Genomic DNA, 27,259 nt, shown 5'->3' with positions numbered 1-27,259 from the left:
TATGAGACGTGAATCGTCATTAAAAAAAATGCTGAGAGGCCCCAACTCGCCACTGTACCATAAGAACAGCCATCCTGGGTCAGACCCAAGGTCCATCTAGTGCCATGTCCTGTCCTCTGATGGTGGCCAAAGCCAGATGCCCCAGACGGAGTGAACAGAACAGGGACTCATCCAAGTGATCTCTCTCCTGTCATCCATTTCCAGCCTCTGACAAACAGAGGCCAGGGATGCCATTCAGCTAACAGCCATTGATGGACCCAACCTCCATGAATTTATCTAGCTCTTTCTGAACCCTGTTAAAGTCCCGGCCTTCACAACCTCCTCTGGCCAGGAGTTCCCCAGGTTGATGGCAAGCTGCGTGAAGAAATATTTCCTTTTGTTTGCTTTAAACCTGCTGCCCATCAATCTCATTTGGTGACCCCTTAGTTCTTTTGTTATGGAAACAAGTAAATAAACTTATCCTCACTCACTTCCTCTCTGCCTGTCACGGTTTCATAGACCTCTATCAGATTCTCACTTAGCCTCCTCTTTTCCACTCTGAAGACACAATCTTTTTAATCTCTCTTCATATGGCAAACCCCTAATCATTTTTGTTGCCATGTTCCGAACCTGAATCCAGCCCCTCCTCTCTACTTCACCTTCCTTTGCCTCCAGCCCCCTCGTGGGTCATGAGCTATTTGTCCATCCCTGGGCTGAACTGCTCCCTACTGGCTGGTAATTGTCACAGCTGCTCATGGCTGCAGGTTGTTTGCACCGACAAAGCTGTTGGAGCAGGTGCCGAAGCTCACAGGATAGCGGCTTCTCTCTGGGGAGAGGAATTCCTCCCCATGTCACAGGTGGTCAGCAAGTTTGGAGTCTTCAGCCAGGGACCGAGAGAAGCTTCACTCTCTGCCTGTCCCCAGAAGTCACCCTGACATTGTCAAACTTTCGCTTATTAATATTTGTGACAGAGCCAGGCCAGAGGGCTACAGGAGAGTGGTGGAAGGGAAATATATTAGCTGCAGATTAAATAGATCCCTGTTCCACAGAGGCTAATCTAGAACTAGCAGGAACTTGCTGGAATCAATCAGGGCAATCAAGCCAATTAAAGCACCTGGAGCCAATTAGGAGGTTTTTAGAGGCAAGTGAGTCAGACTAATCAGCACAGCTGGGGCCAATTAAGAACCAGGTAAGACTGGTTAAAAGGGGGCTCCTCTTCTGTTAGCTCAGTGCACACAAGGAGCTGAGGAGGGAAGGAGCTGTGGAGAATCTGGGAAGAACAAGCACAAGTAGGTACCAGAAAGAAGAACCTGCAGGTATGGAAGGTGCTGGGGAGGGCCGTGGGGCCTAATAACCCACACCAGAGTCACCTGCAAAGGAGCTATGTCCCAAGGGCTCACCTCTCACTGTGCGGCGAGTCTCGCAGCGAATCCACAGAATCTCTGTACTGCACCGGGGGTCTTCTCGATTCTTCAACGCAACAGGCAGCTCCTCGCCGGGCACGGGCCTCAACGCAGGCAGGGCTGTTGCATTTACTGGTTCCCACTGAAGACAGCATCATACCGGACTGCGAATCTGAAGTCAGGCTCTCCGTCCGGTCCAGGCTCCACGTATGGCTTTCCTGCCTGCGGAGCAAACCACAGATCAACAAATTCAGCTGTGGGCTGCCTCACCACGCCCGTTCCCTCTGGCTGTGTGTGGGTCTGAGCCACACAGAAGGAAGGTTAGAAATCCACACGCTGGATCCACTTGCCTCTCTCTGTAAAAGCAACGGGGCTAGTTGTGGGTGAGGGGCAGATTTGCAAAACTTGGTCTTGACTTAATGAATATGGGTGCAAATGGTTGGGGCCCTCAGGAGCAGAAGCAGACCCTTGACCGCCTTACAGCACATGCAGATCAGGCACTTGGACAGCTGCCCATCTGCACTGACACCCCCAAATAATTGTAGCTGCAAAGTTGTTCTGCCAGTACTTACGTACCAGTATCTGGCTGCAAGTGCTCTACAAGAGAAGCCTACTGAATGCTGCTTTTTCCTGGAAAATGATTAGGAGCCTGGAGCAAACCCGCTGAAATCAAAGGGCCTTAAATGAACTGCATGTATCTGTTGCAAAGAGAGGACTGCATGTGCGGGAGCCTGGAGGCATCTAGAAGAGGGTAAGAGCAGCAGATGCCTAAGGGGGTGCCAGTGGAGCCCATGGTAAGGCCCACCTACAGGAGCCAACACACAGCCAGCATAAGGACTACACATGGTCTGATGCAAAGGAAAGCAAAGTCTGTCTCCCAGTGGCTGATTTTGCTGGCTGGAAGAACCAATGCAAATGTAGATAAGCATTTAAGTGAAAGCCATAGGTTGGCCTCCATGCTTCCAAAATGTCGTCCTGCTCTGCTCTCCCCTTTCCTGATGGCAGGACAGCACCATAGTCAATGGGGTTATGCCAGCAGAGGGTTTCCCAGGCATGCCTGAGCAGGAGAACAGTCCTGAGGCTTGACCACCAATTGCATTTACACCTCCAAGTGGTGCCCTAGTGAGAGAAGGAGGGGAAGAAAAGTGAAATCTGCTCAGGGTGTGTCTTCAGGACGTGTTTGCTCAGTGAGGCTCAGGCAGAGAAACAGAGTTTTAGACACCAAAAGCCAATTCATGACAGTACTTTCATGCCTTGTGGGATTTACAAAATGCTCAAGTGAGTTGGGCACCTAACTCCCGCTGTCTTTCAGTGGGAGTTAGGCACTTTGGAAATCCCAGTGGATGCCTGCCTGCCATAAAGCCTAGTTATTGTGATGGGAGTGCAAAGAAAGAGAACAAAACCCTATCAACCGGGGCTGTACAACCACATATCCTTTTGCACACACAAGTCAGGACTGCACCTATTGTGTCTTGTCTGTGCGCGCAATTCGTGAATGCTCAATACCTGAAAAAATTATGTCTCAGTCCCCAGATTTGGAGGCCTGACTAAGATAACAGCCACGCTGCTGGAGGAATTTATGTAAGAGAATGTCTTCTAAAGGAGCTAGCATTTGCCTACTGGTCCTCCTTCATGGAACACGCGGAATGCAAAAGGTTAATGAACACCCGCCAAATGCTGGGATTACACTGGTCGACAACTTGCGTAAGTGAGTTCAGAATCAGAACTGACATCTTTTGCTTTCTCAGTTGAGCACATCTGGCCTATAATTTACTGCTGGGGCATAAAAATATGGACCACACAGCATCATCTTATGGTTGTGTTTTAATGCTGAGTGCACCTTCAAAGAACTGACTACACTGAGTGGAGCAAGCACAGTATTCACCGGGGTCATCAAAGAAGGAAAACTAGAGCAGCCACAAAGATGAAGGCTTCCTCCTAGCTCAGCACATTTGAAAGTGTGATTCAGGCTTTTCACGGACACTATAAAAATGGAAAAGATGAGTTTATAATTGTAAATGCCCTGGGAAAAAAAATCGGAGACTCTGCTTCACGTATCAGCTGCTTCTTCCACCTGGATGGCTATTTTAAAATTTGAAGAAATAGCACTTTGGCCCTGTCCTGTGAACAAGCACTCCTGCTATTTCACGGATGACCTAACACCGCGTAAGGCAATCAGACCCAGATTCCCAAGCCAGCGTCAGAATGGCTCATGTATCTGAAGGCGCAAGGTGGAAACAGAAGCATCAACACCAATGTATTTTTTTTTTTGCTTTCAACAAACTGAATGAACAAGCTTTTGTTGATGCCAAAGTGCATTTGCCAAACTGGACGCCAGTTCTGAAAATGTGGACCCAAATGTTTAACAATATTTATAGCTGTCTCTTCTTCCACATCATGGGCATGTGTAGCAGGCTGTTTCTAGCCATTAGTAATATATTCTTTACTATATATAGAAGATGCAGGCAACTGCCTGTGTGAAATACACACCTACGTATATTTCATGGATTAATGTATATACAGATGCATTTAACTGTTCTGGATAACTACCTGTTTGAATAGCTTGGGATGGTAAAACTTAGTCTGAAGTTTAGCTCTCGATCTTTCATAGCATTCTTCCTCAGGAACAACTATCTACGTGCGGATATACAAAGCGCATTCACGGTGAGTGGACAAAAAGCAAATTTGCCACCGCAAAGTTGTAAGGAGGTTGTGTTTCATAGCTTTGAGATCCCAGGTCTGAATTTTGATGTTTAAAAATGAAAAGTGTATGCGAGGGCCTCAAACCAAACCCCAGAACCCAGGGCGTCTCCCATCTGAATCTGGGTCCAGATCTGCCTTTTGTAAATGCCCCCGAAAACCTGGGAAATTTGGTTTATTCAAAACATGGATCAGAACCCAAATTTTGCAGCTCAGCTCCATCTCCTGTACCTCCTAAAGTATTTTAGAAAAGAGGACAGCCGTGTGTACATGAGTCAGGTTTGCAAAACACGTGCCTCAGAAGCCTAGGTCCCATCTTCAAGGGGAGTGAGCACTTACAGGCTAGACTTTTACAGGTGCCTAATGCAGATAGCACCACAATGGGAGTAATAAATGTGCACATTTGAAAAGCCCATTTTGCATTTTCCGGGACTTAAATATCTAAAAATCTGGACCCATCTCCTTCTGGAAATGGGACTTACGAGCTTCTGAAATTTTTTTCTGTAGATACTTTTGCAGATGTTACCCAAAGTCCAGTGTGTGCTGATTATCTGAGTTATTATATGTTCCAAACAACACAGCTAAGAAGGATTTCCTCCAGAGCTATCACAAAATCAAACATGAAGAATAATCTCCAATGCATTTTCCTCCTGTATCTCTTTTCTCTCGGTCACTCTAAGTGACAGGATATTGCAAATACTCAGTGAACAAGCAGGTGAAAAGAAAACCCTTTTGTATTCACTCTGGCTTAAGGAGTGGTGCTCTTGCTCCAAACTTGAGAGGCTCTAGGCGGGTTAGTACGGGTGGGGGTCTGGCAACCTCACCTCTGGCTTGACGTGGGGGTGGCTGAGGAGCCATGGTGAGATGGGGAGCAGGAATGACTTCCCGAAAACGTCGTCTCTGTTTCCCTCCGTATCACGTGTTCCGTGGCAGAAACGTTTTTCGAGATGTACTGTAACAAAGAGAGTCTCAAACATCAGGCAATGGCTCATGGCTTAAGTGGGGGTAGAGGGGGTCCCCTTCTTCTGCAGCCTGGGGCATGGCGCATGTGCAGGTTTAAGCTGTTAAAGATGGTGGACATGGACCACGCACGAATGCTTCATTCAGGGACACTAGGCCCTCACCAAACCCCGGAACAGCCCTGCCTTTTCTGCCCGGGGCCCAGACCCCACCTCTATTCACCACAGCCTTGAGTTCCCCCCCACCCTGGCCACAGGAGCCCTGAGCTGCCGGTCAGCCCACCTGCACCACCCCAACTCCCCGGCCACCCTCTGGCCTGCCCCAGGCTATTGACCTGGCCCTCAAGTGCTGGCCCTGAGCCTCCCTCTAGCCTGAGCCACTCCAAATTGCCCCAGACCACCAGCCAGCTGAAAGCGATGACCAGCCAAGACCCTGCTCCAGGCTGCCAGGGCAAGCTGAGCCCCAGCCAGCTTCACAGAAAGAGGGGGGGCCACGGTAGGGCCTGGCTGTAGATGGGGCTTAGCCTCCTCTGGTCTAGGATGCGCACTGCCCACAATGCGGGACTCCCTGTAACTTCATCTGAAGACTTCCGTAGATCAGGAAGAACTCGGGGTCCATCACCGCAGCGGTGGGTGAGGATCTGCAGCCTGTGGTGTGCAGGAACCCAGACCAGATGGTCACGGTGGTCCCTCCTGACTATATTGTCTGAGTCTATAGCTCACATCATGTAACAACGGCAGGACCAGGTGCACCTCTGTGTCCACACTACAGAGAGGAGGAGAACAGCAGCTACCCAGAAGGTTAAAAAGCAGTGGCTGGTCTGTGCCACTTCACTACATCAAGGAGAGGCTGCTACGTGGGAATTATGGAGGGGCGTTGGTGAATGCTGAGCGCTGTATATTTACACCAACAGCTCTCCTGATCTAGCAACGATCATACACAGCTCTCGTATGGATTATTCCTACTTACAGCATAGGTTTCGCCCAGTTTCATGTCTTGCCGCAGCCCGGGAAGGCACTAGAGCTGCTTTTTCAGATGCTCTGCTGTATGCATTCATGCCCGTCTATCTAGCTAGCTCTCTCGTCTTCACTGAGCACATGAGAGGAAAGGATCCTGTCCTGTGTGTTCTATCACGTCTGACCGTCTCCTGCCTTCATTGTTTCAAATGCTCCCAGTCACCATAATCACTTTCACGGTCCCTTTGAATTTAATGGAACTATTCGTGTACATGACACTGAGCCTGGATCAGGGCCTAAGGTCTTAAAATGGGCCATCGGCGTGGCATCTGAGCACCCCATCGAGCCGCCTCACCTTGAGCAAAGTGCTACTGGTTGAAATTAATGGTGGCTGAATAAGGCCTTTTGTCCATGGTGTTCAACCAGTTCTGAAGCAAGAGCCACTACAGTGGCAACTGCTATAGCAAACTCGCCACATTATATTAAACATATTTATTGTTCAAGCCAAGCAGCCACACTCATCTGGCCAAATAGCCACATGCGGCTAGTGGCTAGCATTCTGCGCACCACAGTCCTATGCAAAGTACCATGCACACCTCTGGCTTTTAAAGATAGCAGCAGCCTCAACTTCACCAGCTCTGGAGTTCATGGTATTTGTAGAGGTCCAGAATGGTGCATTCTGAGATATCCTCAATGACCAGGAAATACCAGGAGCAAGTGGCACAGAGAATGTAATGTGATTAGAACCACAGAATCACAGAGCTGGAAGAGACCTCAGGAGGTCATCAAGTCCAGCCCCCTGCCACAAGCAGGAGCAACCCCCACTAAGTCATCCCAGCCAGGACCTTGTCCAGCCGGGACTTAAAAACCGCCAGGGATGGAGAATCTACCACCTTTCTAGGCAACGCATTCCAATGCTTCACCACTGCCTGGGGAAGCAGTTTTTCCTAATATCCAACCTACACCTCTGCTTCTGTAACTTCAGACCATTACCCCTTGTTCTGCCATCTGACACCACTGAGAACAGTTTCTCTCCATCCTTTTTAGAGCTCCCCTTCAGGAAGTTGAAGGCTGCTCTTAAATCACCCCTCAGTCTTCTCTTCCGCAAACTAAATAAGCCCAGACCCCTCAGCCTATCCTCATAGGTCATGTGCTCCAGCCCCTTAATCATTTTCATTCCTGCATATCTGTCCTGATCGTCCTCCCCAAACCCACCAGTTTTAAAAACAAATTTCCATTCCTTGGCAGTTTTTGTAAATGGAGTCCCATGTCTTTGCCCTCAGTTTTTCATGTCAAATCCCAAATGTTACACCTCAGCAAAAACACATGGTGAAAAAAAGACATTCTGTAAACTTCTACACTGCCTCATACCAAAGCCACTTACATCAGCCATCTGAATTTCCTCAGGATCCAGCTGGGGGTGACTGGGGCCATTGGCCAGGCTCCGGGTTGGATGGGCGGGGCACATGTTTTGCCGTAAATGGTTATGCATCTGTTTTCGTTGTTTTCTACAAACACACAATGGAGACACGGATTAATGGGGTTTACTCAGCATTCTAAGATCTCACTGGCCTCTTCATGCCCAAAGCCTGTATGGAGACAGATAATGAGGTGGACAAAGCTGTGCTCCCAAAGCATGTCTCAGAGATACTTCCAGCACATGGGAGCCAGGGCAGTGGAAAATCTTGAGCATAAGACAGTTCCATGGCATTAGGATCTTTCTACTATGTTTGAGGTTTCCTGAAGCAACAACACAAAAAGCCCAAACCAGCACTGATGTTCTGAAGTCACATGGTATTTGGGGAAGCTTAGATCAAATCAGACATCAAGAATAGTAACATACACAAAACACACAGGAGGCTTTAACACCTCTATACACACAGCTACTGACTTGCAAGTTGCATTCTTAGAAAAACGAAACAAACCAATCCTCAAACCGAGACCCTGTGTAACCTCTGTGTTAACTTAGTAGTAAAATGGAAATTATATTTCATTGTCTCGTAGGAGAGCTGATGAAGCTTTGCTCAACAGGCATCGATATGAAATTCAGTGAAATACAGCCCGCCGTCAGCAGAGGTGAGATCAGACGTCATGATGACTGGGTCCCAGAACAACGGATTTTTCCCAGTACAACACCAAGTCCCGTTCTCTCATCCGCAGGACATTGTCTGACAGCAAAACGGGGTTGAGTTAGATGAAACCCAGAACGCACGGCACAATCAGGCATACTACAAGCTCTGGGGCGGGGGCAGGTATGGAGTTTTCACTTCCACTTCCTTGCCATGTTAGACCTTACATTTTTCTCTGGTGTAAGTGGGTAACAGAATACAGCATCTCCTTTGTGTATTATCTTAGGTCAGCAAGTGCTATAGCTAGAAACACGAGCCACAAGCTTGAACACTGCTATAAGATTTACTTGTTTGCTAGTACTCACTTGGTTTTACAATAGGCGACCACACATACTATTCCAACCACAAGCAATGCGACGCAGATTCCAGTGATGGTTAAAACTCTCTTCTGATAAAGTTCTTCTGCTTCTGCAAAGGTTAGAACGACAGACTAATTAAAAATGTAGCCTGCAGGAAAGGATGTGCTCTGAATACACAAGTACTAGCAGAATCCAATCAACATGGGACTGTCCCTAAGTGTTCCATGGTTCGGTTCTGAGGAACACTTGAAGGCTTGGATGATTATCCCAAACCTGCCCAAGAACACTGAGATCTCCTAACATTCTCTCCTCCTTTCCTCCTGGCTCCCTGCTCCTGCCCAGGAATCCCACCCTTCTGCACCCCAGAAAATGTACTGACTCCTTTCTTCCCGTATAACAGCTAGTCCACAATCTCCAATAGCCCCACGACTCTGATCTGTCCTTTCCAGTAGATTCCCCAGGTTCCTTGGTAATCCAGTATACAGGACACTAACAATGCCCGAGGTGACAATCAGGGTCCAGACACCCCAAAGAGAGAAGAGGCAGGTCTGGACCTCAAAGAATAAGCAATTGAATCAGTTGGCCATATGCAATGGTGTTATGTATACAAACCCGCCAAGTCAAATTTTTTATGAAAGCTTGTAATGTTCTAACTTGATGGGCATTAGGAAAGCCGTACACAGACTAGGGATATGAGAATACGTAAGTTCGTCTGTAGATCATTCTGTTCATGACCAGAGCTACAATTACAAACAGTGGTTAGTACAATTACTAAGCAAGTTGTTCCTACAGAAGATACCTCCTGTACTAGTCCACTGCCCAGCCAGGAAGGGACAATGGGGGACCATTAGAGTGAATGGCAGAACATTGAATCCACTTGGGGAAAAAAAGAGACGCAGCCTTGGAAAACACAGAGTACTCCAGTGACACAGCTGTGGCCAGTGTAGCCACCTGCTGTAATGATGATGGTGGCCAGATGTCTCAATTTGATAAGGATGGTCTTGATATAAGAGGTTTTGTCTGACATAGGTGCCTTGTTCCCTGTCCCTCTCCATAGCTAACCCACCTCCCCAAGATGTGATAACTAGGTTGATGGAAGAATCCTTGCATTGATCTAGCCACTGAGTCTGGAGTGGGAGGTTAAGCTGGCTTTACGGCAAAGCTCGGCATGGATTTTTCACAATTCTCAGCGACGTGGCTGGGTCGACTTAATTTTGTCACATAAAGCTAACCCAGGAGACGCTGGGCTTTCCCCTCCATGGGTCACCACAGTCTAAAAGAAAGACATAGAACCTGCAAACCATTAAAAGAGAGGAGCTTTGAAGTGCCAGACACCCACAACCCCAGGACCAGCTGCTAAGTGACGTGTGTGTTCTGGACATAGAGTATGGCGGGAAACTGGTCAGTGGCAGTAGGTAACTTGTATTACAAATGGGAATGTAGCTACTACAGACATGCAGGGACTGAGCTGGCACCCTTATATTTGTTTTCTGGGTAACTTGAGATGGATCTGGGGAACTGAAAGAGGATGTTAAGGTCACCCTTATGCTTCTAGGCTGGCTACTGATGGATTCCTCATAGAATCAGAGAATGCCAGGGCTGGAAGGGAACTTAGGAGGTCATCGAGACCAGCCCCCTGCCTAAAGCAGGATCAACCCCCACTAAATCATCCCAGCCAGGACTTCATCAAGCTAGGACTCAAAAACCTCTGCGGATGGAGATTCCACCACCTCTCTAGGTAACACGTTCCAGTGCTTCACCACCCTCCAGTGAAATAGTTTTTCCTCATATTCAGCCTACTCCTCCCCCTCTGGAACTCGACCCATCATTACTGAGAACAGCTTCTCTCCATTCTCTGTAGAGCCCCCTTTCAGGAAGTTGAAGGCTGCTATCAAATCGCCCCTCCGTCTTCTCTTCAGCAAACTAAATAACCCCAAACTCTTCAGCCTCTCCTCATAGGCCACGTGTTCCAGCTCCTAATAATTTTTGTTGCCCTCTGTTGGACCTGCTCCAATGTATTTACATCCTTTCTATACCGGGCGGCCCAGAACTGGACACAGTACTGCAGATGTGGCATCACCAATGCCAAAGACAGGAGAACAACAACTTCTCTAGATCTGCTGGAAATGCTTCTCCTAATGCACTGCAATATGCCGTTAGCCTTCTTGGCTACAAGGGCACCGTGTTGACTCATATCCAGCCTCTCATCCACTGTAATTCTCAGGTCCTTTTCTGGTGCACTGTTACTTAGGCGGTTAGTCCCCAGCCTGTAACAGTGCTTGGGATTCTTCTGTCTGAAGGGCAGGACTCTGCACTTGTCCTTGTTGAACCTCATCAGATTTCTTCTGGCCCAATTCTCCAGTTTGTCTAGGTCACTCTGGACCTATCCCTACCCTCCAACATATCTACCTTCCCCCTTACCTTAGTGTCATCTGCAAATTTGCAGAGAGTGCAATCCATCCCCTCATCCAGGTCATTAATAAAAACATTGAACAATACCAGCCCTAGAACCGATCCTTGGGGCACTCCACTTGAAACTGACCACTAACCAGACATAGAACCATTGATCACTACCCGTTGGGCCCGACCATCTAGCCAGCTTTCTATCCATCTTACAGTCCACGTATCCAACCCATACTTCCTTAGCTTATGGGCAAGAATGTTGTGGGAGACTGTATCAAAAGCTTTGCTAAAGTCAAGGTATATGACATCCATTGACTTCCCCATGGCCACAGAGCCTGTTACATCACCATAGAAGCTGATCAGCTTGGTCAGGCATGACTTGCCAGTTATGTCACTGTGATGTTTTGGGGACCACTCCACACCTGTAACAGGTTCTGTCATCGCTTGCCCTGCAACCTGGGGTGCCTTATTGCTAGGTTGTCATGGCACAGCTCTGAGCCTATGAGCCTACGTTTTTGCCCTGGCTTCCTCCAGCCTCGTAACCCTGGCAGCAGACCTCAAGATATACAGCTCTTCCAGTTACAGGTCTCCCCACGTTCTTAACTACCTGACTGTCCGATATTTCCCCTTTCTCCCACCCCCCTCCACCCGGTTTGCCACTCCCAGTGGAGTGAAAACAGCCCCCAGCTACCAGTTCACTTTGCCACACATAGCAGAGACCGGATGGGAGTAAATATACCATAGGCTATTGCCAGAATATTACAAGCTTTCATACAAGTCTTAACATCACGTACAGCCAGTTAGTTGGTTTAATTGCTCATTCTTTGGAATTGGGAACCTCTGTTCTCCCTGTGAGGTGTCTGCACTCTGATTCTCACACCTGTAGGCACTGGTCCTTTGCAAGCCTCCTCACAAGGTGCAGCAGATCTCTGTTCTCTCTGCTGGTCTCGAGGATGTTTTTGGTTTTGTTTTGTTTTTTTCTTTTTCTTTTTCTTGCAACACCTGCGTATTACAGGTCCTGGAGTTATGGCAGAAATCACAAAATCTGGTGCACAACCGGACATCGGTTCTGAAAGGAAAAAGCTTTCAAATAATGAAAGGTTGGATGGGCATAGAAAAGAGGCGACAGGGCTGCCGGAAGACAGGGAGGGAACAGAGTATTGAAAATCCAGTAACAGGTAACAGTAGTGGAATTTTTAATGAAATCCTGGAAATTAGTCTAATTAATTTCTCAACCTAACCAGCAAGGTGGATTTGTCTCAGTTAATATCTGTGGCAACTGGTTTCAGGAATATCATGAGACACTGTGCAGATTGAACCACACTGTGAAACTCACACATATTTGTGAATGTGAATTTCATCAGTGATACGTTGTTTCTGTTAAGATAGGGCTGGAGCAAGCCAGAGAGAGCCACAGTTATTTGTAACGGCACAAGTCTCTTGCAACAGATTATCAGTAAACTTGGAGAGGCTTCAATCATCTGAAGAAGTGGGTCTGACTCACCACAGCTCATGACCTAATACATTTGTTAGTCTCTCAGGTGCTACAGGACTGCTTGTTATCTGTGATGCAGAGAGAAGTAATTTATCCAAACTGACCAGGTCTGTAAAACTGCTCAGGATGAAGTCAGGGGAAAATCTAAGATTTAAACTGCCTCTGATCAGTTCAACTCCTTCAACCAGTCACGTGGCTCGGGACAGTCTATTTTCTTGTCTGAAGACAGTAGGGCAAGCTCTGCCCTCAGTGCCACGGAGGCAGATCTGCTGAAATCACTGGACTAACTGTGGATTTCCAAAAGCAGGACTGAGAGAAGAACTTGGTTCACCATGTTGTCTTGTGAACCCACTGGGAGGGAGAACCGCAACGACAATAAGAGCATTGAACCCTGAATAATATCCTGGGACTAGGATAATATATGTAATAACAAAGCTCAGGGAAAATAATTTGGTATTTGAGCCTGTTTTAGCCCTCCACTTTTGGAAGTATCTAATGTAGAAAGAATTGGTCTCTTTCTGAACAGAAAGAAATCAGAACCAGTTCCTTGAGAGGGTGTCAAAATCCACCTGGTTTTGTTTCTTCCTATCAACATAGAAAAACAAATGTGAACTATTGCATTCTGCACACCGTGAGTGTTCGTGCCAAAGCAGTGATACAAAAAGGGAGTAAAATCGCCATGTGTGCTACACTGTGAATCCTGACACAGGTGGCATGTGCCCTGCATGCCACGTTTCTGGCAAACTGAACTCAGATTCTGGGTTAGGAATGAAGGCAGGATACATAGACATTCACACTGCAGACTTATACCACAGCCATTATTACAGGTGACAGGAATAGAGAATTTCTTACCTATGCAGCCCTTCCTGTATCCTACTTCCACCACAACAGGCATCTTCCTTCAACATTCATTACAGAGGATGACAGCAAGAATCTCCCAAGCTTTGGTGCATCCATGCACTTTCCTTGGCCGATACGGGGTGAGGGCAGTATGTCCTCTGAGAAGCAATTCATCAAGTTCCTCCTCAGTTAGGGTAATATTTACCCCGGCATTGGCCCTCAGGGGCTAGTTGGAACCTAACTGGTGCTCACTCCTGTGCTGACACAAGTGAAGTTTTTCACTTGTGCTGCAGACACATCCGTGATGATTGGTTGCTGGATGATTTGGTGTGGTCTGATGTTCCCTAGCCTCACCATGACATCAAATGTCCCCTTCTGGGAAGAAGTCGTGTTTGGATTGGGATGTTTAGCTCTACTTTTTTTACTTGCCCTTCCCTGCATTCTTCCTGGTGAGGAATGTTGTGACTCTTTTATACTGGTGAAAGCAGAGAAAAGGAAGAGTTCCACGACTTGCCAGGCCTGGATCCCAACAGCTCAGCCCCTTTCACTCCATCAAACATCCTGAGTTCTCCTCACACCACTGCTGGGATCATTAATGTCAATGAACATGCCATCCTAGGAAGTTAGCAAACTAGGACAAAGCAAGAGGGCCATGACTTGACTGGAAGGGACCAAAGATTGGGAGATTTTCACTGGTTGTCAGTGTGCATAACTCTCGTGACTAATGGCGAAGGAGGAGCCCCGGGTGGCACCAGGAGCACGAAACCGACAGAGTCGGGGAAAGAGGTAACAAGCACGATCTTATTTTGCTGAGCTGAGCACGGATTCACAGGCCCCAGCCATTGCTTGCCCCACAAATAGGAAATTCCTCCTCTTTTGAGCTATCAGGACTGGCTACCCTGATCTTAGAAAAGCAATATAAGCCGCTCCTCTGTGAATCTCATGAGCTGATTTTTGTTGGGGGACTCAAATTTGTAGCATTTAATTTTGGAAAAACAAAACAAAACAGCTTTTTCCTGGATTATGGAAACAGCAAATCAGTTTAGATTTCAGTCAGATCTAAAAAAGAATGGACTGCTTAACAAGATGCCTTTTGGAATCCTAGTTTAACGTTCTCTCTATTTGGCAGAAGCCCAGTAAGTCCTGAGCCTCTCTTATGCATAGTTGGTGGTATCAGTTCCATGAGGCCAGAAAACACTCTGCTCTCCATTTGATCACCGGTGTGGATTACTGCATGTGAAAAGGCACAGCCTGAGTTTTTGAAAGGGTTAATAAAAATTTGCCAAAGCAGCTAAATGTGATTGTTATTGCTCACGGGTGAATATGCTTCTTCACGGGGGGAGACCAAAAGGGATCCGTTTCTACCCTGGAACCAGGTGCAATGACATTGTCAGAGAGAATTTTCATGATTCACAATTTTTGAAGCAAAAATGTTAATTTTTTCAGATGCAAAGCCTGCCATTTAGTTCACGGAGCGAAGAAGGGATGGAGTTGGGAGAGGCAAAACTAGCAAAGGAGTTAGGTTTCCCCCCAACTCACAACCCCTTCTCTCACAAATCAAACCCCATCCTTCACGTGCGGCACAATGCGGTGAGAATCCCTGACTTCGATTTCCCTGCAAGTGCTAAAAATCCCATTTTATTCCACAGGGAACTTTCGAATGCATCAGAAATGCAGGCTTAGGGCCCGAGGAGCGTGACAACCCTGCAGCAATGAAAACTGGAGCCACGTGTCACCGCTGCAAATCTGAGATTAAAAGGGCTGTTGAAAATAATTGCCATTGGCTCCTCAAGGTCTCGTTACATTGATGGCTGATAACTTAATACCTTCATGTTACATGAACTCATTGGGACAGTGACAGACGGAAAATAACGTTAACTATATACCACAATTTTATCTTTAATGTATACTAAAAATCTTTGTGGTCAGTTCATTTTTGTCATTCAAATGCCATGCACAGCTAGGATGCTATACAAATAATAAATAAGAGTCATCAGCATCACTCTAAACCAATGGCATTATGGACAAATCATTGCACATCAAGTAATACAGTCACAGTTCCAGCCATGGGTACGACAGCAAAACAGATGACAAGTGAAGAATGGATGAAGGAGGGAAGGCAACTAAAGAACCAGCACTTTAATGTTGGTCACCTAAGAATGACACTGGGAATGAACAAGGAAAATGAGACAGGAGTAAACTAAATAGGGATGTCAAAAATCCTCAATTCTAAATGTTCTTTAAAGGTTGTATTTGTAACAGCAGCACCATTTTCTCTCTAATCCCTCCTCCAAATCAACTCATGTTCTGTAGCACAGAGCAGCCAGCTGAGCGGGGATGGCACCACAGATGCCAACTCTGCCCGGTGTTGCAGCAGTTTGGAAAGGTGGACAAATATCTCTGGGGGACCGAAAACGCCCAACTCCTAAAGGGTGTGGACTGCCTCTTGCAAGGTGCTCAGCCCTACCATTTCCATTCTCACCATCAGGAGCAGGAAACACCCTGCACCAGATCCTAGGAAAGAAAGGATCTGAGTTCCCTGGAGACAAAGCTCATTCTCAATGCACTGGTGTCGTGATTTGCTGTGAATAGCCCCAGGACCTCAGAGGTGGGTGGCTCATGGCCCAGGCAGACCCCCAAATACCTATGCTGAGCCAGTATAGCTCTCGGGCAGCCCCTGAATCTGGTCCAAAGAGACATAAGCAGAGGCAAAACTGCTCAGGGCAATTACCAGATCCCCCCCAGATCACTGTGCACACAGCTGGGCACCGCTATTGCACCTAGGAAGACACAGGGCCACCGGGATGTCTCAGGGACTCGCAGGAAGCAATACACGGAGGGTTTGCAGAACATGGGTGGTTTTAATTGGAAATTTATGCCAAATTCTGCTCGCAGTGATTCCCTCATAATCCCGCCGATACCAGTGTGAATATGGCTCCTGGAGGCGGGCGAGAGAGGGTTACAAACAGGCATGAGCTAGTCAGCAGGCCAACCCCCACTGCCTTAAACAACCCACACCATGCTGGAGTTCTGACTCAGTAAGAACTAGAGGCAACAGGAGGCTGTCCATTTTTGTGCCAGCTCTTTAAATATAGAAACATGGCCTGGCCCTGAATAAGGACCATGGGCCTGGGGTCTTTGTGGTTTTTGTACACTCAGCAAATGTTCCACAACCAAACGGCAACGTAAAAATTGGGGTAAGCGGAGAACTCCGCCAGAACTATGCCACACACAGACAACCAACCAGAGGGGACACAATACAAGGAGGGATGACTGCAGTAGAAAGAAGATCTCCATGCTGGATGGAGGCCAAACTTGCAGGGTTACGATCAGCCAGAAAGGGACTGGGTGTGCAGGCAAATGGGCTTTTCCTGATCCTAAACTTATCTCAGGGTTAAATTTTCAAAAGCATGCAAGGCACTGTGACTTGGGTCCTTTAATAGCTTGGAGGGTCTGGGCCTAAGGTGCTTTGGAAAACGATGGCCTCTCTTCCTAGGGCTGTATAAATGAAGTCAATGGAAAGAGGCTCCCCAGTTGACTTCTCTCTGCTTCCAGGACAATTTAGCTGACGTGACTTGATTTACCCCTTTAATCCATTTTCCTTCAAGCCAAGCCCACGTTTTGTGAGATAAGCCTGACTCTGGTCGCAACCCTCCCCTGCACTCTCCTTGATTTCAGTGAGAGAGGGCAACTTTCAAATGGCATGACACTACAGTTAAGCTTCACCTATTTAAAAACAGCTGCGAGCTTTGAGGGGGGTTTGTTTGATCCAAAGACCTTCTCAGTAGCTTAACTTCCAGACTGCCCATTACTGGAATATTTGTCCATTGCCAAGCTACAATCACTGATCACCTTTCAAATTGACACAAACCGCAGCTCTTCAAATTAAATACAAAAAACAAAAAACAAAAATGCAGTGAGGAGACATAACGGCAATTTAGTATTGCAGTCATGCCTTGCAAACAGCGCTTCTTGCCATGCCCAAGAAAAACGTGCTGCTACAAATACATGTGTATTTTGCAAGGTTCACATTTGGGGATTGGTTTTTTGTTTTGACCCAAATATCTTTTTGGGTGCCAGGAAAAAAGAGCAGAACAGCTGATTTTTTAATCATCCCCTTAAAGCTGTAATGTTTAGGACTGTGGGCAGCTTTTTAATGGCTTCGGATTAACAAATGAATGGTTGTTCCATACCCTTTAATTCAAATCCAAGATGCTCTGCCAATGCAGAAAGAGGACAAGGAAGAGAAAGAAAAAAGAGAAAAACAAGTCTGTCAGAGATTTCTAAATAGATAAAATATATACACAGCGTGTGATTACAGCAGCTTAGCTTTTCCTATTCATTGTCTCAGTAGCAGTAGGAACACAACTAGGAACACAACATATGCATTGATATGTTTTATATTCCCACAAGAGGTATTGCTCCATGTAAACAAACAGCCAAGCAGACAGCAATGGTAGTTAATCATGAAGTCTCAAGAGATGAGACATGTCTGTTAGTACCTGAGATGGCATTCAGCTTTTAGTTAGAACAAATGTTCACAGCTGAGAGACATATCCCGACACCAGGATCTGATAATTTGTCTCCTGAATTTGCACACCCAAGAGTAAGTGCTAGTCAATTTCACAACCCTTTGCGGATGAGCAGGCCTTTAAACAATGCAAAGCAAAAGGATACAATCTATTACCCCTAATTAATGAAGGGAACACTGTGCACGTAATCTGACTTTGATCTCAGACACACAGGTAAGTCCTGCGGCGTGACTTTTAAAATTCACTGACTTGTGCATTGACTGCGCATGTCTGTTGGCTACAGTCACTAATACTGGGGTGTAGTTTGTTGTGTACATACTGTCTATAATTAATTATGCAAATACGCAGCTGCCTGTGCAAGACAAAAATCGCTGTGAATGGAAAACTCAGAATTGTTCTCAAAGTTTCTTTGATGTTAGTACTCTTCTGCCTTTGGCATAAACTGTGACCTTGTTTTCCTTAGAAAGGAGTGGGGCAGAATTAAAAATCTCATCATATACCATTTAAACTTTAAATCAGTTACAAATAAGAAAGTGATCTTTTTTGGAAATTTAATGCTAAGAGAAATACAGTTTACTGAATGGACCAACTGTGCTGTTAAGCTGTAAATACTCAAAATAGCTGAACATTCTGAATGATGTATTTTAATTTCTGTGTATAATCACACCCAGTGGGTGTGGATGGAGCAATCTTATAAAGGGAAACACCTATATGCATCAAGGGTAATTTTGCCTGCATGACATTCAGACCCTTGCCTTGCACATAAAGCAGAGTTGTAACTCTTGCACACCCACATACACAAAACATGATCATTCCTGATTTCTGGGTGTGACGGTTGCTATGCTCCGATTTCCACAGGAACCACTTTTGTGTTAGAAAAAGACAAGATTCGTTTTGCTACTGCCCTGAACTCTGGGGATTAGCACCAACCCTTACGGACCACAATAAAGTCTTGCCTTAAGCAACAGAGAGATAGCCGTGCTAGTCTATATACTATCAAAACGAAAAAACAGTCCAATAGCACTTTAAAGACTAACAAAATAATATGGCTATGATCTGAAGAGGTGGGTCTGTCCCATGAAAGCTCATCACCTAATAAATTATTTTGTTAGTCTTTAAAGTGCTACTGGACTGCTTTTTGTTTTGTCTTAAGCAAGTTCCTCTTTTAAAGTCCATTTTTGAGTACTGTACCATTGTCTTATGAAAGAGCCTGAGACTCCCCTACTTTGAATCATGTCACCATTTATACCTGGCCAAGCAGAATGCAAAATATTGCCACCTGGTAGCAGTTCATAACCATTTTGCACAGCTATAAATGACAACCCAAGGTTGAAGGGCAGGAGAGAAATGGACCCAATTCATATATTCTTTTGAAGGTTTTTGCTTATCGCACAACCCCTGGGTCTAGCATGGTTTTATTTCAGTTTTTTTATCTTGTCGAGAATTTTGTTAAAATTTGGGGGGGGGGGGGTGAGAGAGAGAGGGTATCATTTTTCATGCACCTGTGTCTCGTTCCCTGCCTCCTCCCATTAATCCTATCCTCACAACTTACTCTAACATACCAAATGCCTGAGCAGCTTCAGATGGAGGTGATTAAAATGTTTTAACAATATTTATCTGGTTTGACAAACCAGACATTTTTGCGGGGGGGAAACAACCACCTTATTAATCTTAACCATTGTCAATGGTCATTTCCCATTCTGAATATCCCCTTTCATTTACCATTCTCTGGGCTTCCTCTTGAGCTGTTGGTTTTGTACAAGGGGTTTTCTTCTTTGCTGCCAGCCCTGATTGGACAGTTTAGCCCCACGATGGAATGTTTTAAGATTGAAAATTTTCTTTTCATAAATTGACACTTTACTTAAGGAACTTCAGCAGAAAATGTCACAAAATGAAAATCCGCCTAGTTGAAAACGTAAGGGAATTGATACCATATTGGAAATTCTTGACATTTTTGCCAACTATTTTTATTTTTTTAATTAGCTCTTTGTATAACAGCAAGTTATAAGCAACTAAAAACAGGGTACTAGAATAGCAAGTTATAAACAACTTTAACTACAGGCATCATTACCTGTGCCACCTATAATTAAATTAATCTGCCTGGGAATTGTTCCCTACTCTCTTAAATATGGAATTTCCCCCATTCCTGTACTTCACAGAAGTGTACATCTCCAATGAAACACCATGCATGGGAAGTAAAGGAGGAAACATTTCAAGGGCAGGTGGAATTCTTATAAATATAAGATGTCTATTAGAAGTTGATCAAGGGTTTTGAACGTTATGTCATGTATCTGAAAAAGAATTAACAGACCAGGAGCAACCAAGGTACACCAGTGTGAACAAAAAATACCTACCTAATGGCTTTGCAATTTATCATGCAGGTCTGCTACTTATCCCACGGCTAAGATGCCACGTACGTTATTATGTACATTATAAATTTTTTACTTTTTAGAGTGCATCATTGTGTAATAAATTCTACAGTAAAGGTTAAAAATAAATTTTCTTACATATGTCCCAAACTTTCCAAAAACGTCTCTTTTGGAACTACAGTTTGTTTTGGTCTCAGGCAAGAAACACTTCATTGTTGCTGTTGCTGAAAGTTTGAAAAGTCTCACTCATCTTTTCTGAACTATCGATCCATGACGTTCATGCACATTTTAAGACTTTGTCCACATTTGCAATTTTGTTGGTAAAACTTCTGTTGGTCAGGAATGTGGAAAAAACAAAACAAAACAAAACAATTTTCAATGTTTAAACATTCCCCTGGGGGACTAAACTGTCCAATCAAAACTGACACTAAGAAGGAACCCCCTCGCACAAAGATGGTGCGAACAGTAGCAGGGGATGTACATCCCACTCAGTAAGGGGGTATAATTATGCCACCAGGAAGGTTCTCTTCTTACTGTCATGTAGTTGCATTGGTACAGCTGTGCCACTGTAAGGTCTGGTGTGTGGATATAGCCTAAGGCTCAGGTGCTTCTTTGCCTCTAACCATTCAAAAACAACCAAACATAACCCCCTGCAAACACCGCATATGACTGGCCCTTTTTGAGCACCTGGTCCTGGACTAAGTTTGGGGAGTAAAAATCAGTACCGGTTCAACCTCTCTAATCTGATACCCTTGAGACCTACTGGGTGCTGGATGAGAGAATTTGCCAGACCACAGGAGGTCAATATTGTCTATCAGCATTACTGACACTTCCACTGCTTACTGGGTTCTTAGAAGACATGTGGGGTAAATTACAGATAATCACAGCACAAAACACAGAGCCAGGAATAGTGCCTGGAAACAAACTTTATGGGACCACAGAAAATTTGGTCACTCCCATGGTAAATCATGGTAAACTAACTAAACTTGTGCTGGATTATGGATGTTGCTGGACAAGAGAGTTCCAGACTAAAGAGGTTCAACCTTTATCTAAAGGAGGTGTGCGAGAGTTGAATCACTCTGAATCTATGCCTAAGGGGGAAGCTGGGAAACTACACTGAGACTGTCTGGAAATAGAATCAAAGAACTCTAGAACTGGAAGGAACATCGAGAGGTCATTGAGTCCAGTCCCCTGCCCTTACAGCAAGACCAAGCACCAGTGTAATCTCCAGTTTGAGTATATATACTTGCTCTAACTCTGTGCACAGATACATACATTCCAGTGCCAGAAGGGACCACTGGGATCATCTCACCTTCAGGCTAACAAAGAATGCCTCCAGAATAAGTCATAGAGCACCTCTATTAGGAAAACATCCAAACCTGGCCACCCTGAGTCCTATCTGGATGAGTCCTAGACTCGGATGTGTCCTTAGATTCTGCCAAGATTTTGGCACGGCCACATGAAACCCTGAACATTTCCAGCAACGCAATGTGGTTTCCCTCTCTGGCCAGACAGGTTCAGGCTGCTCGTGGGACAGTTTACATCAGAGAGACTGTGAATGTCTTGTAGAAATGCTCACAGTCCTAGCTGGGAACAGGGAAATATTAACACAGAGGGGAACAATCCACCCACTTTTCCCCTTAGCTTTCTTCAAAAACAAAGAAATGTGAGGAAGTCCAATTCTTGCTATAGTTAAACTTATACCAGCTTAACTCTGAATTGAATGTTTGACTGATTTAATGAAAAATGCAAAACACAGAATGGACATTCTTAATTCAAATTCAAATGGGTTTATATAAGGTATGTTCACACAAACATTTAATTTGCAGCCCGGGAACCTACTCCACATTAACCCGCTTTGGACTAACACTTACCAGGGACACTTTTGACATGGAGTAACAGTTTACTACTATGTTTTGATCTTGTCATCTTTGAAAGAATTGCTTTTGGTTCATCAACAGGCCCCCCGGGGCCATCAGCCTGCAGCAAGCTGGTGCAGCATACAGTTATGCTCCAATTTGCTGCAAACTAATTGTTTATGTGTAGACAAACCCATAGATCTAACGTAAATCATTTCTGTGCTGCATCAAGTGTGTTGCTAACTCTTGCACTTTTAGTCTGTGTCTCATGACATTCTGGATTTTTTTTCAGCCCCAGCTTCTGGAGTCATGTGATTAGAGCCTCCACTTTAAAAAGATATGTTTCTATCCATCATGGTCACAGAGAAAAGTTTAAAAATACAAAGCATATGAACACTAAAGGCTAAGAAACTGGAAAACAAATAAAAAGAGCCAGTTTTTGTCTGAATCTATCCATTTTAGACCAAGCTCTTGATTTTAATGGTGCCATGCTCATGAACTTGGCAAAATCAATATAAGTGAACTTCAATCAGCTTCAAAGTATCCAAACTCATTCGCACAAGTGTAATGAAATCCTGTTAAAATCACATTTTCAGTTAAAGCAGTACAGCTTTACAGAAGAGGTATGAGTTTCAAAAGTGGCTAAGTGGCCTACAAGCTTAAATCCCATTTTCAAAAGTGATTTTGACACTTGGGAGACTAAGAGTCAGATTTCCAAAGGTATTTAGGCCCCTGAAGATACAACTATGCACCTGGTAGGACTTTCAAAAATTCCTAAGCATGTCAGATAATTCAATCCTTTTGGTAGCAATGAGATTTAGGTGCCTAAGCTATTTAAGCAAGCCAGTAAAATCCCATTAGACACCTATTGATATTGTTAGATGCCTGGGAAATGCATATTTCTCAAAGTACCAATACTTTGCCTCTATTGCCCATACAATTATTTTGATAACTACTTAGGGTACTTAGGCTCAGGTTAATCATAAGGACACCATTCCAGATTTTCACTGGCTGAGCATCCACCATTGGTGCCATATTTTCAGAAGTATTCAGACGCAGAAGATCCCATTGTGACAATTATAGCCAGATGTTGGGTTTGGAGCTCTTTGGAAACATAAAACATAGTTTATGATACCCAACACAGTTGTCAAGTATCGGAGGGGTAGCCGTGTTAGTCTGTATCTGTAACAGCAATGAAGGGTCCTGTGGCACCTTATAGACTAACAGAAAAGTTTTGAGCATGAGCTTTCGTGAGCATGGACTCACTTCATCATCTGATGAAGTGAGTCCGTGCTCACGAAAGAGCATGCTCAAAACATTTCTGTTAGTCTATAAGGTGCCACAGGACCCTTCACTGCTGTTAACACAGTTGTTGTCATTGCAAAACCAGCGTCTAACGTATTCTGGTATTTTGGATTTTTGCAGTGTTTGTGGCATTTGCCACACCTGGAATTTACACTGGAGAATTAGCACTGTGAGGACTGGGTCTGTTTTCACTGGGACCTACTATAAGGGCTTGAGTTAATACAGGTTGAACCTCTCTAATCTGGAACTCTCTCGTCCAGCAAATTCTGTAATCCAGCATGATTTTAGTTAGCTGGATGACCACTGATCACGGTTGTGGCCAATTTTCCCGTGGCCCCATAAAGTTTGTTTACAACCAGCAGTCCTGGCTGTCAGTGTTCTGTGCTGTGATTTAGGTATAATTTACCCCCGAATGTCTTCTAAGAGCCCAGTAAGCAGTGGAACTGTTGGTAATGTGCTAGACAATATTTGTGTGGTCTGGAAAATTCTCTCAGCCAGCACCGGTCAGGTCCCGAGGATAGTGGGCTAGAGATGTTCAATCTTCGTTATTACAAAACTAACATTTTCTGGCTTTTTTAAAACTAAATGTCTAACGGTAACTGGGCATTCATGTAGCTATGGTTCCCGCCCCCCACGCCCTGCATATGTACTATCCTTGGGTAATTCAATGAAGTTCAGTTAGCTGAGACCAGACCATCTGTTCTAAAGTGTCTTTATACTATTAATACCTTTCAGCTGTCACATGGTCACCAACATGCCATCTAGGCATTTGTTAACACAGTCTCGGAGAGAGCGGTTGAAGGAATTGAATATTTATGGCATAAATCTTGTATCTGAGACATCTGAACTAGTTTCACATTCAGTGAAGAATTTTGGGGCATCAAAAGCTCAAAAAAGGTGAAGGCCAAAATATTCACACTTAAGTTGCTAAACACAGGCATCTTGGCCAATTCTGGGGACTGAAACACCACACTTTCAGAGACACCAAGTCCCCCCAGCTCCTCTGAAAGTCAAACCACGTGTATTGAGGAGTCTAACTATGGATTTAGATGCTCATCTTTAGGCATGCAAGTTGGAAACTTCTGATCTAAGGGACTTGCTTCTGAAGGTCACAGAGCAAGACAATGTCACACCTAAAACAGGGGGCCAGTTCTCTCCACTCCCAGGCCAGTGATTTTACAGTCACAGAGTACGTCTCCTCTTACTACTCTAGCACAGGTCGAATCTCTCTAGCCTGGCACCCTTGGGTCCTGACTGGTGCCAGACAAGGGAATTTGCTGGACCACACGAGGTCAATATCACCTAGCAGCATTATCAACACTCTCACGGCTTACTGGGCTCTTAGAAGACATTTAGGGGCAAATGACAGCTAAAGAACAGCACAGAACACTGAGAGTCAGGACTGGTGACTATAAATGCACTTTATGGGACTGCAGAAAAGGTGGCCACACCCACAGTAAGTGGTCGTCCAGCTAACTGAAATCATGCTGAATTACAGCTATTGCTGGATGAGAGAGCTCTGGATTAGAGAGGTTCAATCTGTATCCCAACACACTCCAATAATGGCCTGATTCTGTTCCCAGGGAGTCACCAGAAACAGGAAACAAGCTCAACACAAGCTTTTATTACTGCAGCTGCGTCAGGTGGTAAATACACTGGCCTAAGCAGTACTGAAAGACACGGGAGAGCGCAACTGTGGTAAGTGACAGTCTGAATCGAGTGTGGATGGGCCAGGCACCTTCCCCATGTTGGAGCTGCAACGGGCTGGGGCAGTGAACAGATGGGAAGGAGGAATGCTCTCCTTTAAATTTTACCTTTCTGCCTTCTGCAGTGCTCCAGAAAAGAGCAGGAAAATGGGAGGCAACAGCTGTGAAATCTACAACGCAAGCGTCCCAAAAAAGAGTAAATCTCACTGTACCGAATGGCTGGAAGATGGTGCATAGCAGATCTGCACTTAAACCAAAGCCAAAATGAGGACACATCCATGCCCGTCCCATGCCGATCTCAAGGCACACTCATAACTAGGAGGTTCAGAAGTGTTTAAGCATCCAGCTACTGCACGTTTCATGGAAGATCATTCCGAGGTACAAAGTTGGGAGGGACAAAATGGGGGAAGTAAGAAAGGGATGAAGCGGGGTCCTGTACTAATGAAATAGAATCCCTAGCCTCTGCATTCCTGCCGTGTGTTTGTGATGCAGGGACTGAATGCCACCGTGCAGCAAAATTCATCTACAGGTCACCACTTCCTTCCTCCAAATAGGACTCGAGTGGGAATTAAGTAACACAGACGTCTTGCGCTGGCCCCCTACTCGGGGACAAATTTCAGGCAGAGGGTAAAGCAGACAAATCGGGAACAATCTGTTTGATTGTATCACTGCTTAAGGAACGCCTCGGGGAAGGCAGTGAGCGTGTTCTGAGCACATGCTTTTAAATTGAGAGATTATCCTTTAAACTAAAATAATATCACAAATAGGGTTAGTTGGACAACTATTTTGGCAGCCCCTCCTTTGTACATTTTGATATCACATCTGAGCTTCACTGGGGATCTCCCCTACAGGTAGGATGGGTATAGGAATGGCAGACCTATAGCTAGAGGATCCTTGTTAATTTCATGGCCACATTTTGCTTTAAAAACAGGAGACAGGCATTGCCCTGTGAATGACAATTCCAGACAAGATGGCCGTCATGGAACCATAGATTTCTGTTAGTTCCCCGGACCTGCAGAGAAGCTAAAAACAAAGGTCAGGTGATCAGCTTTCTCATAAGTTATCCTCTTTGGGTAGGCGCATAAAATTGCTCAATAATTCTCATTCCACTGGGTTCAACTTTGCTCCAAAGAGTCTGGAAAACAATCCACACTCCCGGCTTAGAAACACAAGGAAAGGCAAGGATGCACTGAAGAAAATGGAATGGGGTAATACTTCACCTCGCAGGTGCGACCAGCCTACAATGTTTCCTTAATTGCATACCAGCTTAGCTTGCCCAGTACCTTACTTATAAAAACAACAGCAGGTTTTGGCTGGTACAGGAATATGCTGCAAATGGCAGCGTATTAGCCGGCTCCTGTGATTACCATGCAATTAACCTTAGTAGGTCCCTGTCTGTAACCTGCACTACAGGTCAGGCATGAGAAACAACCCTGTTATTCTGATGAAGCACTAACTCCCTGTAATTACCCGGGCACAACATGGCACAGTAATTACCCTACAATTAAGTGGTCAGCAGTTATCCTGTCACTAAAGGGCAGATGTGTGATGTTTGTGGAATTTAAGATGTTACTCACTATGGTTGTTGAATTCAGATGAATAAGAGACAGGGGAGGAAAAGAGGAAAGGACAATGAATAGAGTATATAAGTTTGCAGGGAAGGTTTTATGAGAACCTGCTTCCTGTGATCCAGGGCTGTATCAAACAGAAGTAAATGCTCTGCCCTTTACTCTTACTCCCTAGTTCCTGGTTATCACATAGGAAATATATGATTGAAGAAATTAAGTCATGTGCATAGAAAGGGTGAAATTCAGGTCTATGCACTGTTGAAGCCAGATTCAAAGCTTATCTTGAGGATTTAAGTAGTGCATGGGAGTGAATTTTATCGCAAATGCATAAAACCCACACCAACTCTGAGTCCAAATCATATCTTCTGTGAGAGGATCAAACATACATTTACAGTGCAGTTAACCTGAAGACCTCTCTCGCTTTGGGTAAGACTCCCCTTGACATCAAAAGGGATTAGGATCCAACAGACACAGCGGATGCTACTTAACAACAACCTCTTAATTCCTAGTTAAAACTTGCTATTATCCAGAAGTTGCTAATACGCAACTTTTTTCAAAGGGCGATACATAGACAAATGAGCACAAAGCATTGATGCATTGTATAGTACACTAGCTGTGTAACTCTTAACTGTGATTTGCAACTTAGCATTTAAATAGCTTCAGTATTAAATGACTGGGGGATGGCTAACGTGAGGCCAATCTCTAAAAAGAGCTTCAGAGGAATTACAGGCAAGTAAACCTAACTTTAGTAGCAGG

At 45.0% G+C, this 27,259-nt stretch overlaps 1 protein-coding gene across 1 annotated transcript in view; it reads right to left on the bottom strand.

The window, feature by feature from the left end:
* The window catches only part of NRG2 (neuregulin 2), a 234,576-nt gene that overhangs the window by 5,606 nt on the left and 201,711 nt on the right, over window positions 1-27,259 (bottom strand). The window contains exons 6-10 of the mRNA XM_075009597.1: window positions 17,358-17,381; window positions 8,433-8,535; window positions 7,383-7,506; window positions 4,907-5,034; window positions 1,380-1,604 (exon numbers count right to left, since the gene is read on the bottom strand). Coding sequence (XP_074865698.1) covers window positions 1,380-1,604; window positions 4,907-5,034; window positions 7,383-7,506; window positions 8,433-8,535; window positions 17,358-17,381 — 604 coding nt within the window. The remainder of the gene's footprint in view (window positions 1-1,379; window positions 1,605-4,906; window positions 5,035-7,382; window positions 7,507-8,432; window positions 8,536-17,357; window positions 17,382-27,259) is intronic.

Source organism: Carettochelys insculpta, chromosome 15 (genome assembly GCF_033958435.1).
Source record: "Carettochelys insculpta isolate YL-2023 chromosome 15, ASM3395843v1, whole genome shotgun sequence".
Classification (NCBI taxonomy): domain Eukaryota; kingdom Metazoa; phylum Chordata; order Testudines; family Carettochelyidae; genus Carettochelys; species Carettochelys insculpta.
This window is presented reverse-complemented; position numbering and strand designations above follow the sequence as displayed.